Raw genomic sequence first — 17,970 nt, 5'->3', positions numbered from 1 at the left:
GGAAAAAATGAATGGTGAGTAAATGACAGAATATTCAGTTTTGAATGAACTATGACAAGGAATTAGCTTTAACTGTAGATGCAATTCCTGTAGATCAGTTACCATGATATGCTCTAATGTTCAAACATGTCTATATCGCCAAGTGTGAGTACACCCTAAAAACATACATTTATATAGCTTCAGTGATATATTGTACTCATTCAATGTTGCATAATTATTTGTTTATAACTTATTTTTACAGTCCCATTCTGTTAATTTTATAACTAACTTTGCAACTACATGTCAGCTTATTCTCTTTACAGTATTAGTCAGGGTTCCCACTCTAAACCAAATGTCAAATCCATGGTCTCTCGACGACAAAAACACAGAATTTCCATCAGTTATAATGAATAAAAAAAACAACTAGCTGTTGTGTCCCAACAGAGTTAGTGCAAATGGCTCAAAATGTTGGAAATTTGGGGATTTTTAAATTGCCGCAGATATATTTTGGCCAGCAAGGCCACTGTTCAAATTCATTCCATGCCTTCAGCATTATTTTATATATATATATATATATATATATATATATATATATAAACATATTTGCATTATATGTACATTATATGCAAGGCAGTGTGTGACTTGCTTAAGATGGGTCGTGACATTTAAGCAACGCAAATTCAGCCAAAGCTTATTTGAAGGCTACATTGATCGTACTGATCACTCAAATGTTAATTTTAAGATGATTTTCTTTTAATGCTGTTGGGGTTTTAAACCTTTGATGGATAAAATAGTGCAGAGAATTGACAGGAAATAGTTGGGCGCAGAGAGAGGGGAAGGGTCAGCAAAGGACCTCGAGCCAGGAATCAAACTCAGGTCACTAGGAGCACTTAACTACTAAGATATTCGCGCTGACTTTATTGCTGTTAATTTAACTATACTAGATTTAATTTACTAGAACTTCATCTATGGTAAACTGCTTTGACATGATCTACATTGTAAAAAGTGCCATAGAAATATATATGAAGACATTTTAACAGTTAAGCTTCTTATGATTAAGATGTGGACACGTTCTCTCTTTGTTTCTCCAATCATCCCTTTTATTTAAATTATAGGAACCAATGGTTCTAGAGGTCAAAAAAAGTAATGAACTAAGATGTGCAGATTTATGTATATTTCCTACCGCAAAACAATACAACAAAATGCTGCAAATATTGTCGTAAATTTTGAGTAAATTCACCACTAAATCAGTCAGTTTTGGCCATCAAAAATGGTGGTGGTAAAATTAAGAATGACAAGCGAAAATCTGATATTCCAAGACGAAAAGTAAAATTCCCTGATTATTAATGTCAGAAAAAAATGCTTCAAATATTGCTGTAAATTTTAAGAAAATTCACTAAGTCAGGTATTTTTGCCTGCAATAATCTGAAATTTTGATAAATGGGAGGTAAAATTTAAAATGACAAACAAAATCTTTGATATTTCATAACTTGGATTAAAAAAAAATCTAACTCTTGGTTTTAATATCTGAGAATAGATATTTTATAATAATTCAGAAGCTCCTTGACCCATGGGAACCCTGAATAGTAGAATGCTTGGTTAGGGTAAGCAGAATAAGTTGATACATACTTGTAAAGATACTTATATGCTGTAAAATATCCAGGGACAATTTAAATACAGTGTCAACTCATAATTTTGGACTTCACTGTATATACACTCTCAAAAGCAAAGGCAAAAGTGTCCACTTTGATTAACTTAATAAATATTAGATGTTAAATATGTTTAGAGTACTTTTAAGTATTAATATGTACCTTTAGCTACAAATGTGAACCTTTTAATAAAGGTACCACCTCAATGACAGGTTTACACCTTTACTTCTGAGAGTATAGTGATCGTAACTGTCATTGAATTGTGTATGAGTGATTCCTTGATTCCAAAAAAAAAATTACATAACCGAGAGCAACAGGGTTTGAACATACAAACGGGAACGACAAACACAAACTCCCATTAAACAGCACAGAATAAGGAGCATTACTCTCCCCAAGCTAGATGAATGACATCATCATCATCACAACAGAACCTCGGGTTATGTTTGGCAGTACAAGTACAAACTTTACAGCATTCAATACTAAACAAAATGGCATCGTTAAATCAAGAAGATCGAGAGGAAAACACTTTGGAGACAATTAGAAAAACACATCAACAGTTAAAAACAGCATTTTGTTCATATAAGGCAAAATCAGGTCCTCTCACAGTGTAGTGTTCAGCAGGTTTCTGCAGCAGCTCTTGGGTCACGTTTACTGACCAATGTTGAAGCGTATACATTACAGCAATGGAATCTTCAATATGAATAAATAACATACGCAAAAACATATAGAAAAGTCACATGACAGTCCACAAAAACACCAAAATCTTGGTAGAATTCAATCGAGAGACTGCTGTCGTTTTGCAGGAATTTCATAAAATCACTAGCAAATGCTAAAAATTAAAAATGATAACACCAATCGTGACGTCATTGAGATGTTTGAATGTTACAAAACGCTAGCAAATCGAAAATGCAATGGAAGCCATTTTGTAAAAGCAAACGTATTCCTACCAGCGTACAACGAGCAACGCTCCCTTAAAACCCTTGATATACAATCTGGGGGAGTAGTGCTCCTTACGTACATATGATTAAATAATATATAGAGCTATAATTATAAAAAAATAATTCGAATATTATAAATACACGATATAAATAAATGTTGATTTCACACACATAAATAGACAGGTCGAAATTATGTAAACAAACAAACATATATGAAATTTGGCAATTCACTTTAACGTTACACAAAATACAGAAGGAAACGTAAATATATAGACACAACAACAGCGTGATTCGTAAAATGAATAGTATAAACACAACACGACAGACTGAGACAAACGCAAAATGGACGTTGACAACCAACGAAGACAACTAAAGTTAAACGTAAAAAGAGAGTGGATGGTGGATGGTATTGTGCATTGGAAGCCATCCAGTGTGGATACGGCACTTCCACCTCCACCCCATCCCATCCCCAAACCCTAGCTGCCTTCCACCACAAGCCCCAGGCCATGAGTAGTTTGGCAGCATGCTGTTAGATGGGAAGGTCGGGGGACGGCCGCTGACCAGATGGTGAACAGAGAGGCCATGCAGCAGAAATGTCTCGCTTAAAATTGCATTCAAAGGTTCACAGTCGATCCATGCGGAAAGTGTCCTCGGTGGCCGGGTCGGCGAGAACCATGTCTGGGTCGTTTAGCATGTGCAGTCCGTCCAGTGTCAAGGGGTCGATCTTCAGTTCGTCCAATGGGAACTGCGAGTCCGCATCAAAGCTGACGTCACCAACGCTGGCCAATGAGCTGGTGAGGTCTTTGGAGAGACTGGGAGGAGACTCCCCCGTCACTGATGTGGGATAAAGCAAAATATGCAAATTAGTGCTAACTAACTAAAGGCCATGTCCACACTAATACCGTTTTCAATTAACGGTGCTGTATGTAAGTTTTTGAGTCTTCTAAATCATAAAAATACCATAATATGTTTGCAGAACAATGTTTAAGTCAGTTATTCTGCTTTGAAAATGTGAGTTACCCACTGGAACGACTGTCTTTAGCCCCTTTCACACATACAGACCTTTCCGGAAAATTACCGGCAATTTTCCGTAAAGGTCTGTATGTGTGAACAGGCCCTTGTTAAAAATACTGGTAAATTCGTTCCGGCTATTTTCTGAAAAGAGAACTTGTATTATTATCAGTAATTTGTAAGAATGCTGCACTGTGTGAACGCAGAAGGAAGATTGTGGGAAAGAGTATGTTCACGTCTAGAACGTGCTGACATGAGACGTCTACTTTAGCCAATCAGAACATTCAGACACATTCACATCCGCGCTGTTTATGAAGATAAAAGCTTTTGAATATTTTCACAGCACTTTTTGGAATTTACCGGTAAAGTCATTCCAGAAAATTTCCAGGTATTTACCAGTATCACTGTGTGAAAGGGACTTTTGTTTTAGTCCATTTAACCCACCCAGTGCCAGTTTAACCAATTATATTTCAGTACCCCGGGTTGCCTTTGTGGAAAATAGAATATTTGATTCATTCAGTCAGGAAGGATCTCAAAGCATGTGTCCGCAACCACGATGTGACCTCTGGTGGACAGCTGCAGCCCCGAAATGAGATGCAGCTTCAGAATTCCACATGTATAAGCAATTTGGCATTTTGCACCAAACGAAACAGGACAGAAATGTAAGTACTGCCATTCAGAAGCAAAGAATAGTGCACTCACTGCACTCTATCGAAATGATAAGGTTTATAATCCAATTAATATCTATTAAACCTCTTTAACATTTTTAAATGTACATGCTGAATCACTGATTTGTGAGTCACAGTTATAAAGTTTAATTTCAAAGCGTTTATTTTATTTTCAAGATCTGAGGTGAACTATCTGCTACTGCTTTCAGTAGTATGGCAGTAAATGTTATGTGAAATGGCATTCAAACTCACATTATTAGCATTTAACACTGAGTAAAGCACATGAGGTGCACCTGAGGTGATCATTGTCAGTTTATCCTGTTGTTCAGCTGCTAGAAATAGAAGCCGTTTCTTAATATAAATTTCAGGTGTTGGTTAGGATTAAAACTCCTTTAATATGGTAAATATTCCTTCAAGTCTGTGCGGTTGCTTTTATTTAGAACACGGCTCAAATCAGCCTTTAGACTCGACAGTTAGGCATATTTCTGTTGATGTCATCAATCTGGCAACCTGCGCTTGCGTGTGTTTTGAGCCAGGCATGCAATACCTTGTTCAACCACTGAGTGTCAAACTTGCATACTGCACCTTCAGTGTTGGGCAGTAGCGCTGCTACAAGTAGTGACGCTACTACCTTAACTACATTTCTCAGTAGCGATGCAACTTTCTAAATCAAATAGTTTTTCAGTAGCGAAGCAATTTTTTAATCAAGTAGCGCAGTAGCATTCACACAAGCAACATTTACCAATCACAGATCAATAAGTGACAGCACTGACATTTACAGAGCTGTGAGGCTGGTGTCTAGTTGATGAAACTAAATCCATACGATGATGAGAATGACGATTTCTTCTTCTACCTGTTTTACGGTGGTCGACAAGAAACTGTTTGGTGCGTTACTGGCACCTCCAATATTATCTGGTACAGCCTTTATAATGCAAGCTGAGATTGCATCACACAGCGATGCAATGTCAGACACAAAGCACTCAAATGGAGCGAGTGACATCACTGTACGTGTTAGGGGTGGGGTTAGGTGAGCCCATTAAAAAGCATTGGATGCAGCTCAGATTGCACTACACCAGGTCTGCATCCAGACCCCTCTCGCTCTGACGTCGCCAACTAAGGCTAACATGAAAAATTTGCTTGATGGAAAGATGACTGAGGAAAAGGAGTTTGTTTATATATATATATATATATATATATATATATATATATATATATATATATATATATATATATATATATATATATATAGTTTAATGTAGTAAAGGCTAAAGTATACTAGTAATTACTATTAGTTCATGATAGTTACTAATGATACTACATTATGTGGTGTAATTCATTAATGAAGAGTTGTAAATACAATATAATGCTTATTCCTAAATATTTCCTAAATTTATTTTAGGAAAATAAATTTTACTATAAATTACTATAGTATTTTAAATGTGTAACACCTGGTTTTATTAGATATTTAGTTTTTACTGTTATGTATTATAACTTGTTTCTGTTTGGTACAGCATATTATTAGCAGTAAATAACTGAACTGAACAATTCTGCCTCATATGTTTCATTGACAGTTTTATTGACTGAGACTAAGATATGATTGACTTGGATTTGGACGTTGCCTCAATTTAAAAATGAAAATTACAAAAGTAGCTTAGATATAGCTACTTTTGCCAAGTTGCTTTTAGCTTAGCTTGCTACATTTCCCAGAGGGTAGCTTTTAGTGTATTTTAATGTACCTTTTTGAAAACTCTGTCCAAAGTGAATAAATTCGAAAACGCTATTTTCATGTTGCAGTGTGGACTGTGAAAACAGGCGTTTGAAAATGATGATGCTAACATAGACGAAATTGTAAAGCAGATGTTTGGATGCTGTCTGTTTTGACAGCTTTATTAAAGATTAATGCTTATACATGCTCCACATTGCCTCTCTTCAAAGAATGTTTACTGGGAGCTGTTGTTCAGTGGCGGAAGCAGACCACAGTTGTGACATTTTGCCAAAACGAGGCAGATAAAATCACAGGTAGATAACCAGGCAGATAAAATCACAGGTAAAATCATCTCATGTCTGTGCGCATGCCCAGTACTGAACAAAATCGTTCAGTTGTTTTAGTGTGAATTACGGAAAGAACAGAAAATGATAGTGAGGGTTTTTAGATGAAAACCCTATTTAAAAATTTATCCAGATTAGTGTAAACGTAACCTAAATGTCCAAAAGTCTTAGATTTTCAATAAAACATGGAACATGTCAAAAAATTAACACATAATCACACAATTAAACATGTCCCATGACATCGGCAAATGTTTTGGAGTAAGTGTACATAAAATTGAGTTTAGTTTAGCAAGACAAATTTTGCAACCAAAAGCAACTGGCTGCCGTCTTTAGTTTCTTTGATATGCAAAAAAAAAAAACTGCCCCAAAAAACTGACAAAAATGTACTTAATAAAATATTTCTATTTTTCATTTGTTTAACTTTTAGTTTTTTTTCCATGGCACACCTTAAGTTTTGACTTGATGCATCTAATGAAATCTCATGGCAATTTGTAACTTTTTTGATTTAGTGGCTGATTTGCAATATAATTCAAACTTTGTCTAGACCAGTGGTTCTCAAACTGGGGGTCGCGACCCCTGCGGGCGTCGCAGAATAATTTCAAGGGGTCGCGAGAGTGATTTAAAAATTGTGTAATTTTCAGTGATTATAATATATATTTTTCAGTATTATAAGTGAAAGCTAATATTTTCAGATTTTTTAAAGATATCACTGATGAATTCATAAAGTATTTAGGACACATTCAGGCAGTATGCATCTTTGCACCTAAAACGCAGCGCTCAGGAACAGTTTAAAACTGTTGTCATGTCAACTTGCAGTAAACAAAGCCGGCAACGCTTCAGCCTTCGCGCTCTTCTTATTGGCCCACTGCGCTAGACTGAATCATTCAGTCAACGCCTTCTGCCTTCAGATGACAGGAGATACAACCGCGAAAATGTAACGCGCTGAAGATGAGAGAATGAAAACAACACTGACAGATTTAGTTTTAGAAACCAGCTAAAGCTGCAAATAATGGCACATCTGATTACTGATCATGTGGTGAATGCTAATCCACCATCTACACTTTTCGAAGAGTAGATAAAATAAGGGAGTAAGCCAAAAGGACAGCTGTATAAATCTTCATTTGTACACGTGATCTGATTTTCACTGTCTCTGATTGCTGGCCTGTAACCAGCCTGGTGAAAGGGGTGGTTCTTTTTTTTCTCAAAAAGTGGACCTTTTTGCAGTTATACACCTCAGTTTCTATTTAATTATGCAATTTAAATACTGCATTTTAGTGACTATTTTTTGCTGGATTAGCTAGTCAGATGTCATCATAACCACACTTTTTGATATACTAAAAATATATTCTAAAAAAATTGCAAAATAAATTAAACGAGACTAATTTTTAAAATATAAATTTATTACATATATCATTAGGAAAAAATTAAACCTGTTAAAGTAAAAAAAAACTAGCCTACTGTCATTTCTTAGACAAAAAACAAACTGGCCAGCACAATTAACTGTCCTCAGTCACAATCTGGCCATTTCAATTTAAAAAAAAAAGTAAACATAATAATAATAATAATAATAATAATAATAATTCTTTAGAATTTTTTCTAATTTTTCTAGCCTCTTTCTTTTTCAGAAATAAGGTCCAAGATTTAGAATAAAAGTTACCTGTAAAATGTTTTCTTGTTTAAAAACAATACAGTAGTGAAAGAAGACTACTCTTACATCAGATTATAGTCCCACCGAAGCAACATCCGACAAATGATTTGGTTTAGTCTTAAAGCATTTTTCGATGGATTATTTCTATTATTTATGATGGCATAGCAGTCAAAATAGGACAAATGAGCTCAAGTATGGAACAAATTCTGGACCTTTGTCAGTGAGGGGTCGGCCTTCCGAACCATCTGAACCCCCCCTGGCTACAGGCCTGAAAAGTTAGAACACATGTTTTATGCTTATAGTAAACAGGTATTTTTTATTAGAATTTTGGCTGTAAAATTGCAGCTACAGGTGTTTCAGGCGAAGGTCAGATTTTCTCCAGGTCCTATTTTATTTTGTTTATATTGATTTTGTCTAAAAAATTGATTATACCTGTCCAGTTTCATCTGGAATGCATCCCAGATCACCTTCTGAAGTGGTTTGAGCGATCGCATTTATATCCGATCAGAATAAAACGAATGAAGTGACCAAACAGCCTCAAAAACAAAGACGTGACGGGATTTGCGCCTTTTGCTGTGAAGTGACATCTGACAGCTGAGGACTCAGCTTGCCATTAAAGCCCTTATCGGACAGTTATTTTTTAAAAATAATGTCAAAAATAGGGAAAGGGAGGTCATGTACTGGACAAGTCAATAAATATACAGGACGTCCCGGCTAATCCGGCCAGTTAGCCTAGAACCTCATGGATAGGGGCAGATTTTCATCTGTTAGGAAGTAAGTAACTTTAGCCTTACCCTGTTTGGCAGTCTTTTTGAACTTATGTTCAATATTTTGCAATAATGACACCGCTGCCTGCCTTTTCTTTCTTCTTGCTCTTTTCGACCCATAGAGTTACTCAGTATGGATGTCGCATCAAAGATTCAGATGTTACCACTCAGTGGGTTATGTCACGTGACTCGCGTCACATTATTGTGGCTTTGGGGCTCCATGGGATTTGAATTACTGGCCATAGTTATTTAAAATGACACTTTATTACAATATATATTCAATATAAATACATGATATTAATTATACAATAAATATATTATATAATATTAAATTACATAAATTTATTAAAAGGAAAAATTCTGGACCTTTTGGCCGTGGGGGGTGGTTCGTTCGAACCCCTCCTGGCTACGGACATGGATTGTATTTTACACCCAGGAGAACCAAACATTTCCCATAGCTGCATCCAAAATCACATACTTCCATACTATATTGTACATTAAAAACAGTATGTGAGCCGAGTAGTATGTCCAAATTCATAGAATTCAAAAAACAGTATGTGAGAAGTAAGCGGAGGGCCTACTACTTCCGGTGAGATTCTGAAGTGCATATCGGATGAACACTATGCTACCCCTTGATGCACCGCAAGAGAATTCATGAATGGTAGTGAATCGATGCAACTTACGTGGGTAGGTCACGTGATCATGACAAAGTGGCGGATGTAGTACACCCGAGTTCCATTCATACTACTCACATGCTACTCATACTGTAAGAAGCGTACTTTTCTAATGGCCGAGTAGTACACTTAAATTCAAATGCAGTACCTACTGAGTAGTAGGTGATTTTGATGCAGCCCATGTCTTCTTAACCAAAACGCACATGATTCAGATGATAAACTCATTAGCAGAGACTGAAAGACCAGTAATGGGTGTGACAGATAAAGGAGACATCCAAAGCATGCAGTGATGGTGGTCCTTCGGGATCGTGGTTGAGAAACACTGCTTTAGGACTTACCTTACAACATTATATACCTAAAACACAGATTGCCATAAAGAATTGTCAATGTCATCTCTTAAATGACGGGTTATCTCATCAATGGTGGGGACAGAGTTAAAGATGCAGCACAGCCCTGCACTTCTGGAATCCACTGTTCACATTCCTGCTGCGCCTCAAAGTGAAACTTAGTGTTGGCATAAACGCAGTGTATCGATGCATAAATTACTGTACCTCTGTGACATCTCTCGGAAAGACATTTTAACAAGAAGCACAATACCTGTGAGAATGATGTTGGGGATGTTGCCATGGCTACTGTAGCTCAGTTGCTGTGCGTCCTGCTGACTGCTGTGGCTCCCAGTTAAACCCATCATGGCGGCCTGTGTGTAGTTGAGTGTTGAACAAGGACTAGTGCTTCCTGGATTCTCCATCATGTTCATGGTGAACTGCTCCAGCTACATGATCAACAATAAAAAAACGTACAAACTTAACCACTTTGACTCTTCTAAAGCATAAAAATACCATAATATCTTTACAGATATTTAAGAAACATCCTAAGTGAACATTCTTGTTTATCTGAAAAACAGTGCTAAAGTTATTTTCCTTGAAAATGAGCATTCTGTGTTAGAATGTCTGTGTCTGTTTTGGCCTGTGTAACCCATAGACTGTAAAATATACGTAGCATCCGTGACGTCACCCATAGGTTTCTGAACACTGCAAAAGAAGCTACAAGTAGGCGCGGCCAACCAGCGCCATTTTGTTCGCGCGTCATCGCACCCACGGCGGGATTCCAAACAAGGGCAAAGAGGCGGAGAGTGAGCGGAGCTACAGACATCTGCTGGCACTTTGCTTAGACCTGGCATACAGACTTTACTTTGGGAGAAACGCTTGATACTTCATTACCTGCGACTCGTTTGTGTTCTGACCACATGTGCTTGGCTGTACACTACATCAATAAAGTGTTTAGACTTTTAAAAACACTGTAGTAATACATTGAGCTACTAAGCATTGTTCTTATGACGTTTTTCTACAGGAGGAAAACGCGAATTACTTCCAAACACTTCAAATATAGTCTGTAAATGCAAGACTACTGATAAAATCCAGCATAACACTGTATGATAACGCTTCAGATGACTGTTCTAGAGCCTACAGCTAATCAATCTGTCACATTCTGGAGTGCTTTACGGGTCTAAAGAAAAATATTAATGATAAATGATCTTAAATAAAACAAATACATTTATAGAGATTGTATACAAGTATATAACTTTACTCACATGAGAAACGGAGGCCACGTGAATGGTTTGTGAGCACAATTAAGTGCACACAGCATCCCATATCATCTGATAATTGTAAGAAATAAGTCCAAAAGGCAGCTGACTGTGTAAAGCCACATAAAACAAAATAAAAATACAATGAATATGCCGAGATCAGTGGCTAATCTGCCGGATTCAGCTGAGGTGAAGTGACGGCGACCAGCGAGACCTAGCTGTCACTCAATTGGCCATGCCCTTAATTATGCAAACTTAATATAACCTAACATAAAGGAAATGGATGACTTATAAAAAAATTCACCCCCCTCACAGTTGTCATGGAGGGTAATATTAGCTATATGAACCAAAATCGTTCTTTGTACCAGGCTGTACACACCTTTTTTTTCTACTGTAAAGTTGGCCATTCTAACAGTGGGCTTAATTAAAATTTGCTCTATTATGGAGCCAGGACTAGCGGAATTTTGATGAATTGCAGTTTCAGTTACTTCCGTATTGGCTTCCCGAGGAAGAGCGGGAGGTTGCCGCTTGGTGTAACCTCACCCACTGCCCACTGTTTTTCCTAATTGTATTTCAGTACCTCGGGTTGCCTTTTTTGAAAACAGCATATTTAAAGGTGCAGTATGTGAGTCTGACACCCACCGGTTGAACTAGGTATTGCACACCTGGTACGAAACAAACGCAACCACAGGTTGCCAGATTTACAACATCAACAGAAATATGCCTTACTACCAAGCCTAAAGGCAGTTTTAAGGCTGATTTAAGTCGTGTTCTTAATAAAAGCAACGGCATGCCATAGAATGAATATTTTCATATTTAAAGGAGTTTTGTCTAAACCAACACCTGAAATTTATATTTTAGAAACGGCTGCTATTTCTTGCAGCTGAACAACAGGACAAACTGACAATGTTTACCTCAGGTACACCTCATGTGCTTTATTCAGAGTTTAATGCTAATAACGTGAGCATAATTGCCCTTTAACACATTTTATTTCCATACTACTGAAACAGATACTTCACCTTAGATCATCACGTATCGTGTTGTTAGGGCAGAGTGTTACAATGTAACCTGCTCACCTAATGTTTAGGTTCGTAATATTTATATTCTTTGCTAATTGATAACCAACTCATGTGGAACTCTGAACCTGCATTTCATTTTGGAGGCTGCTACTGTCCACCGGAGGTCACATTTCGGTCGCAGAAGCCCACTTTAAGAACATTTCGGACTGATTGAATGAACGTTCTGGCACGTAACTCACATTTTCAAATCAGAATAACTGACTTCAGCATTGTTTTTCAGATAAACAAGTATGTTCACTTGGCATGTTTCCTGAATATCAGCTAATATATTATGGTATTTTTATACTTTAGAAGAGTCAAAAACTTACATACAGCACCTTCAATTTCAGCCACGAGTTGTAAAATCACACTTTTATTTTTATGACACAAATTAATGCTGTTTGTGTATTTTTACTTTAATTTAAGCAACTCCTAAATAAAACAGAACATCTTACTTTTAGTAAACAACTCGATGACAAATATCCCACACAGCGTAGGTAAATTCTGTACTAGCATTCTCAGAGTGAAGTTTGACACCAATTTAAATCACAGAGGCAAAAGTTAACATCAGAATTTACCACAGTCCACCACGACTTCATAAAGGTTTTCATATCAGCTTGATGTTTATATTTCAACCCTTTATTTTTTGTGCATTTTTAATATAAGTAAAATCATGTAATGATTATGGCTCTGCTGTTTCCGGTTTCTCTCTTGCCGAATGTAGCTGTAGCTTAGCTTGCCTTGCCTGCTCGAAGTTACGTTTTTATTTATTTATTTATATATATATATATATATATATATATATATATATATATATATATATATATATATATATATATATATATATATATATAAATAAATAAATATATATATATATATATATATATATATATATATATATATATATATATATATATATATATATATACACCGCTGAAGTCAGAATTATTAGCCCCCCTTTTAATTTTTTTTTCTTTTTTAAATATTTCTCTAATGAACAGAGCAAGGAAATTTTTACAGTATGTTTTATAAAATTGTTTCTTCTGGAGTAAGTCTTATTTGTTTTATTTCGGCTAGAATAAAAGCAGGTCAAAATTATTAGCCCCTTTAAGCAATTTTGTTTTTCGACTGTCTACAGAACAAACCATCGTTATACAATAACTTACCTAATTACCCTATCTGGCCTAGTTAAACTAGTTAAGCCTTTAAATGTCACTTTAAGCTGTATAGAAGTGTCTTGAAAAATATCTAGTCAAATATTATTTACTGTCATCATGGCAAAGATAAAAGAAATCAGTTATTAGAAATGAGTTATTAAAACTATTATGTTTAGAAATGTGCTGAAAAATCATCTCTCCATTAAACAGAAATTGGGGGAAAAAATAAAGATGGGGGCTGATAATTCAGGGGGGCTAATAATTCTGGCTTCAACTGTATATATACATATATATATATATATATATATATTTATATAATTATTTATTTTTTTATTTTTTTCCAATTGAATTACAAGTTGTCACAATCAAACTCCGCAGATTAAATTAAATACCAACTCCATAAATATTAAATACTACCACTGTGAGCACATTGTGTTGGCATCACAGCTAACATATTTCAACAGTGCAGTTGTATGTAAAGTTAGCCCGCTTTTTAGCTCAACTTTGATCTGTTTTATCTGTCCTATATAACTGTTTACAATCCCATACCAAGAATACAAAAAACTCCTTCAATCAAACTAACTAGCTGCTAGCTCTTTAATTTAAATAAGTGTCGCAGCTCACGACTCAAGTGTAAACCCACAATTGTAGTTATTATACAGACTCTTGTTTGCGCTTTTCACTTTATTGCTTTTCATGCTTTCATTTTCCAGTTCGTTTGCTGATTCGTGTCAGATTTCTCTTATGTGCATGGTGCAGTTTATTTACTAAACAATATTGTGTTGTAATTCGTCTGGTATGTTATATGTAATTGTCATTTATTTGATTATAAGATGTGTTTAAAAAGTGACTGAAAAGGATCACATTTTTAACAGTACCTGGTTTGACAGGGAATTGGTCTGCCTGGAGGGAAGTTGCTGATCATAAAACGAATCTCCAAAGATGCTGCCAACCACCTGAATATGCTTGTGAAGACATAAAATCCATATCAGTTTCTCATTTTAAATCGGTTTTCCTATTGATTAACCAAGATCTTTTAGTATATGCTGTCTTTTAGCAGATTCTTGAACAAAGTGTGACAGTGCTGTCTTGTGCATCTGCTATCTAATAATTATAATAAGTTTTGTGCTTTCCTAATATTGATATGAAAGAGTTTCAGCTCATCAAAAAAAATAAACTATGGTAAATTAGTGTAGTGATATTGAACATTTGTCAATACCCCCGTGAGATGCCAATAAGCATTACAAAAAAATCATGAAATGTTGAATGAAATCAGAAATGTTATGCTTACTTGTGGTGAACCACCAGGTGAGAAGCCCTGATTGGACACTGGAGATGTTGGTGACTGATTGGTTGAAGAGCCAGGCTGACTGCGGTACTGTAGAGGAAGAATTACAGGATTTGGTGAATTTGTGCAGAACTGAAATGATCATGCCAACCTACAATGTAAGTACAATGTAAGACGTACCGAGTTGGCAGTTCCACCTGTGGTTGTCGGTGATTGGCTGGCAAGAGAGGACTGGGTGGTGCTGGGTGTGGAGCTTACGGTGAGGGGCGGGAGCCGTATGAGACGAATGTTCTGAGGGAGGGTGTGTGGCTGCTTCTGCAGGTCGTTTAGTAAACTCAGCAGCGAGTACTGAGACAACTGCTGCTCCAGTAACAGACTGTCCATCGTGATCGGCTATGATGACAACAATGTTAGACAATTAGACAATTCTATATACATTTATTGTGTGCCTAAGACAGTAAGTTTCACAACACATTCATTTATTTTCCTTCGGCTTACTCCCTTTATATTTCAGGGGTCGCCACAGTGGAATGAACCGCCAACTTATCCAGCATATGTTTTACGCAGTGGATGCCCTTCCAGCCGCAACCCAGTACTGGGAAACACCCATACACTCTCATATACTACAGCCAATTTAGCTTATTCAATTCACCGACAGCACATGTCTTTAGAGTGTGAGGGAAACCAGAGCACCTGGAGGAAACCTACGCAAACACGGGGAGAACATGCAAACTCCACACAGAAATATCAACTGACCCAGCCGGGGCTCAAACCAGCGACCTTCTTGCTGATAGGTCACAGTGCTAACCACTGAGCCACCATGCTGCCCAGTTTTACAATAAATGTTGTTCCAAAGTATCCCTACAGAAAATCATAATATTAATGTTTATAATATAACTCAGAGTCTTCCAGGTTTCAGCAGTGTTTAGCTTTAACTTCCCATAATACACCTGTTTAGCTGGCAGCTAGCTCTCTGCAACTCTCATATGATTGCCCACTGAAGCTAAGCAGTGCTGAGATGTTAAACTGAGGTCCCGACTCTCTGTGGTCATTAAAAATCCCAGGTTGTCCTTCGAAAAAGAGTAGGGGTTTAACCCTGGCATCCTGGCCAAATTTTCCCAGTGGCCTCTGTCTATCATGGCCTCCTTACTATCTTCATATCATAATTGGCTTCATCATGCTGTCTCCTCTCCACCAATCAGCTGGTGTGTGGTGTGCAGTCTGACGCAAAATGGCTGCCGTCGGGTCATCCAGGTGGATGCTGCACACTGGTGGTGGATGAGGAGATCCCCCCATTGTGTAAAGTGCTTTGAGTGTCTAGAAAAGCACTATAGAAATGTAAGGAATTATTATTATTATTAATTGTCAGGAACTTTCTACACTCTCAGAAATAAAGGTATAGGAGCTGTCACTGGGGCAGTACCTTTTCAAAAGATACATATTTGTAACCAAAGAGTCCACAATGGTACCTCAAAGGTGCATATTAGTACTTAAAATGTACCTAAAAAGTACCTATGTGGTACCATTATGGACCCTTCAGGAACAAATATGCATCTTTTGAAAAGGTGCTGCCCCAGTGACAGCTCCTGTACCTTTATTTCTGAGAGTGTAGTATGCCTAGTAAGACCATGGCTGCTTCTGAACTTGCAAGCTTGCCTATACGGATGTTCCGATACCCTTTTTTCCTTCCCGATACAGATTCTGATACCTGAGCTCAGGTTATCAGCGATACTGAGTACTGAACCGATGCCTGAGTGTGTATCTGTAGAAACAGTTGTGTATACTACTAGCCCTGATTAAACTGACAGAATTAATTTACAGTGTGCTTCAGACTTATCCATTAATAACACATGAACATGGTAGTAGTATTAGTAGTACTAGTACTGTGAACTAGAGTATTTTAATTATTTGATATTTTTATTATCAGACATTTAATAGAAATATTATTTACTGTACTTTACTGAAACATGTTTAGCCACAAATCAAACACAGTAAACTGAAAGAAAAAAATTAAGTTTCACAGCATAACTGTATAAAAATCAGTGAAAAAAGAAAATATAAAAAATGAATAGGAATAATAATAAAAAAGAACCTCTTAAAAACTTAAAATTCAGAAACATTTTTAAAATAAAATAGTACATTACCATCTTCTTCAATGCTCTAACAGTGGTTGTCTATAGATATTTACATTAGATGTTGCCTACGCTATTGTTGTCTATTGGAAGGAATGCGATAATAGAGCTGCCATTTTAGTACAAGGTAGTGTTCCTTTGAAATGAATGTGGGACCAGGGTGTAGTGGAGGACTGGCCATCTGGAGCCATAGATATATACATATATATAGTAGGGGTGTCAAAATGAATCGTTTCTTCAGTGCAGGTGTGGACAATTCGCTGGCGGTTCAGTAATAGATCATAACCATTATTATGTACTGACGTCATTTATCTCATCTGCGCTATATTGCGGTAGCTTACTATGGCAAGGGAGGCGAGAGCGAGTAATTAAAATGCTCCGACTACTTAAAATTCACTGCGTGAGTGTTTGCTGGACAGTCTTTTACTAACACTGAAGGTACAGCAAAGCCCCTATTTCACGGCTATTGAGAAAAAGAAAGTAAACAAAATTTTTGTCTCTCTCACTCTCCCTCTCACTGAGGCCCATTTGACCCACTGGCATGAGGTAACTTTTTCTCTCCTCTTGGCTGTTAAAGCAATACTTCTGGATCCAGTCACGAGCGCGTGTCTGCATATTGAGTTTTCTCCTCCGCGTCTATCATGGATTAGCTGTGATTGCTGCTGCAGTTAATTAGCGTCACTCATTGGTGAACAGCGCCAGAGCATTGGAGCCAATCACAGCCCTTTCTGTTGAGAGTGTGAACAATCATAGGGGTGTAAGAACTCGCTAGACAAGGCTCAGAAAGTGAGCAGGACAATATATGCGTTTGTTTATTTGCTATACATGCTCATGTTGTTCTGTGCATGTACTTGAATTTTTAAAGGTACAGTTCATATATCTGACTGCTTGCTTTAAAAGACAAAATTGTATTACAAATAATATATAAATAAATGTACACATTTTAAGACAAGAGTTGCTGTGCTGTGAAGTAAAATATAAAACTGTGTATGATAAGCATCGTCAATGCACCGAGATATTGAATTGAACTGAATCGTTTACATGATAATCATAACCGAACCAAACCGTGAGACCAGTGTAGGCTGACACCTATGGTCAGTGTGCAAATACTTTTTTAAAATTATGAAAATGATAATTTTACATCACCACATGGGCATTGCTGACAAAGAGCGTGTGTTTGTGTGCATGAAAATGTATTATCCTCCCTGTTAAATTTGATCTAATCCATGTCTTCAAACACACCCCCCTTCTCCTGCTTCCACTTCTCATTCTAATGGAGGGAGTGATTCGTTTGTGAATGAATCTCCGTTATGAATGATTTGTGTGAGCCATCGTTATCCATGCGTCTCAATGTGCATATCCACCTT

The 17,970-nt window shown here is 36.8% G+C and overlaps 1 protein-coding gene across 1 annotated transcript in view; it reads right to left on the bottom strand.

Moving 5' to 3' along the window:
* Positions 1–1,431: 1,431 nt before the first annotated feature.
* Positions 1,432–17,970, bottom strand: part of crtc1b (CREB regulated transcription coactivator 1b) — a 38,947-nt gene continuing 22,408 nt past the window's right edge. The window contains exons 8-12 of the mRNA XM_056468734.1: positions 14,652–14,864; positions 14,475–14,561; positions 14,062–14,148; positions 9,981–10,155; positions 1,432–3,400 (exon numbers count right to left, since the gene is read on the bottom strand). Of these exons, the coding sequence (XP_056324709.1) occupies positions 3,189–3,400; positions 9,981–10,155; positions 14,062–14,148; positions 14,475–14,561; positions 14,652–14,864 (774 nt within the window). The 3' untranslated portion in view covers positions 1,432–3,188. The remainder of the gene's footprint in view (positions 3,401–9,980; positions 10,156–14,061; positions 14,149–14,474; positions 14,562–14,651; positions 14,865–17,970) is intronic.

The sequence above is a fragment of the Danio aesculapii genome, chromosome 11 (genome assembly GCF_903798145.1).
Source record: "Danio aesculapii chromosome 11, fDanAes4.1, whole genome shotgun sequence".
NCBI lineage: Eukaryota > Metazoa > Chordata > Actinopteri > Cypriniformes > Danionidae > Danio > Danio aesculapii.
Note: the sequence above shows the minus strand (reverse complement) of the source record. Positions and strands in the feature narration are given on the sequence as shown.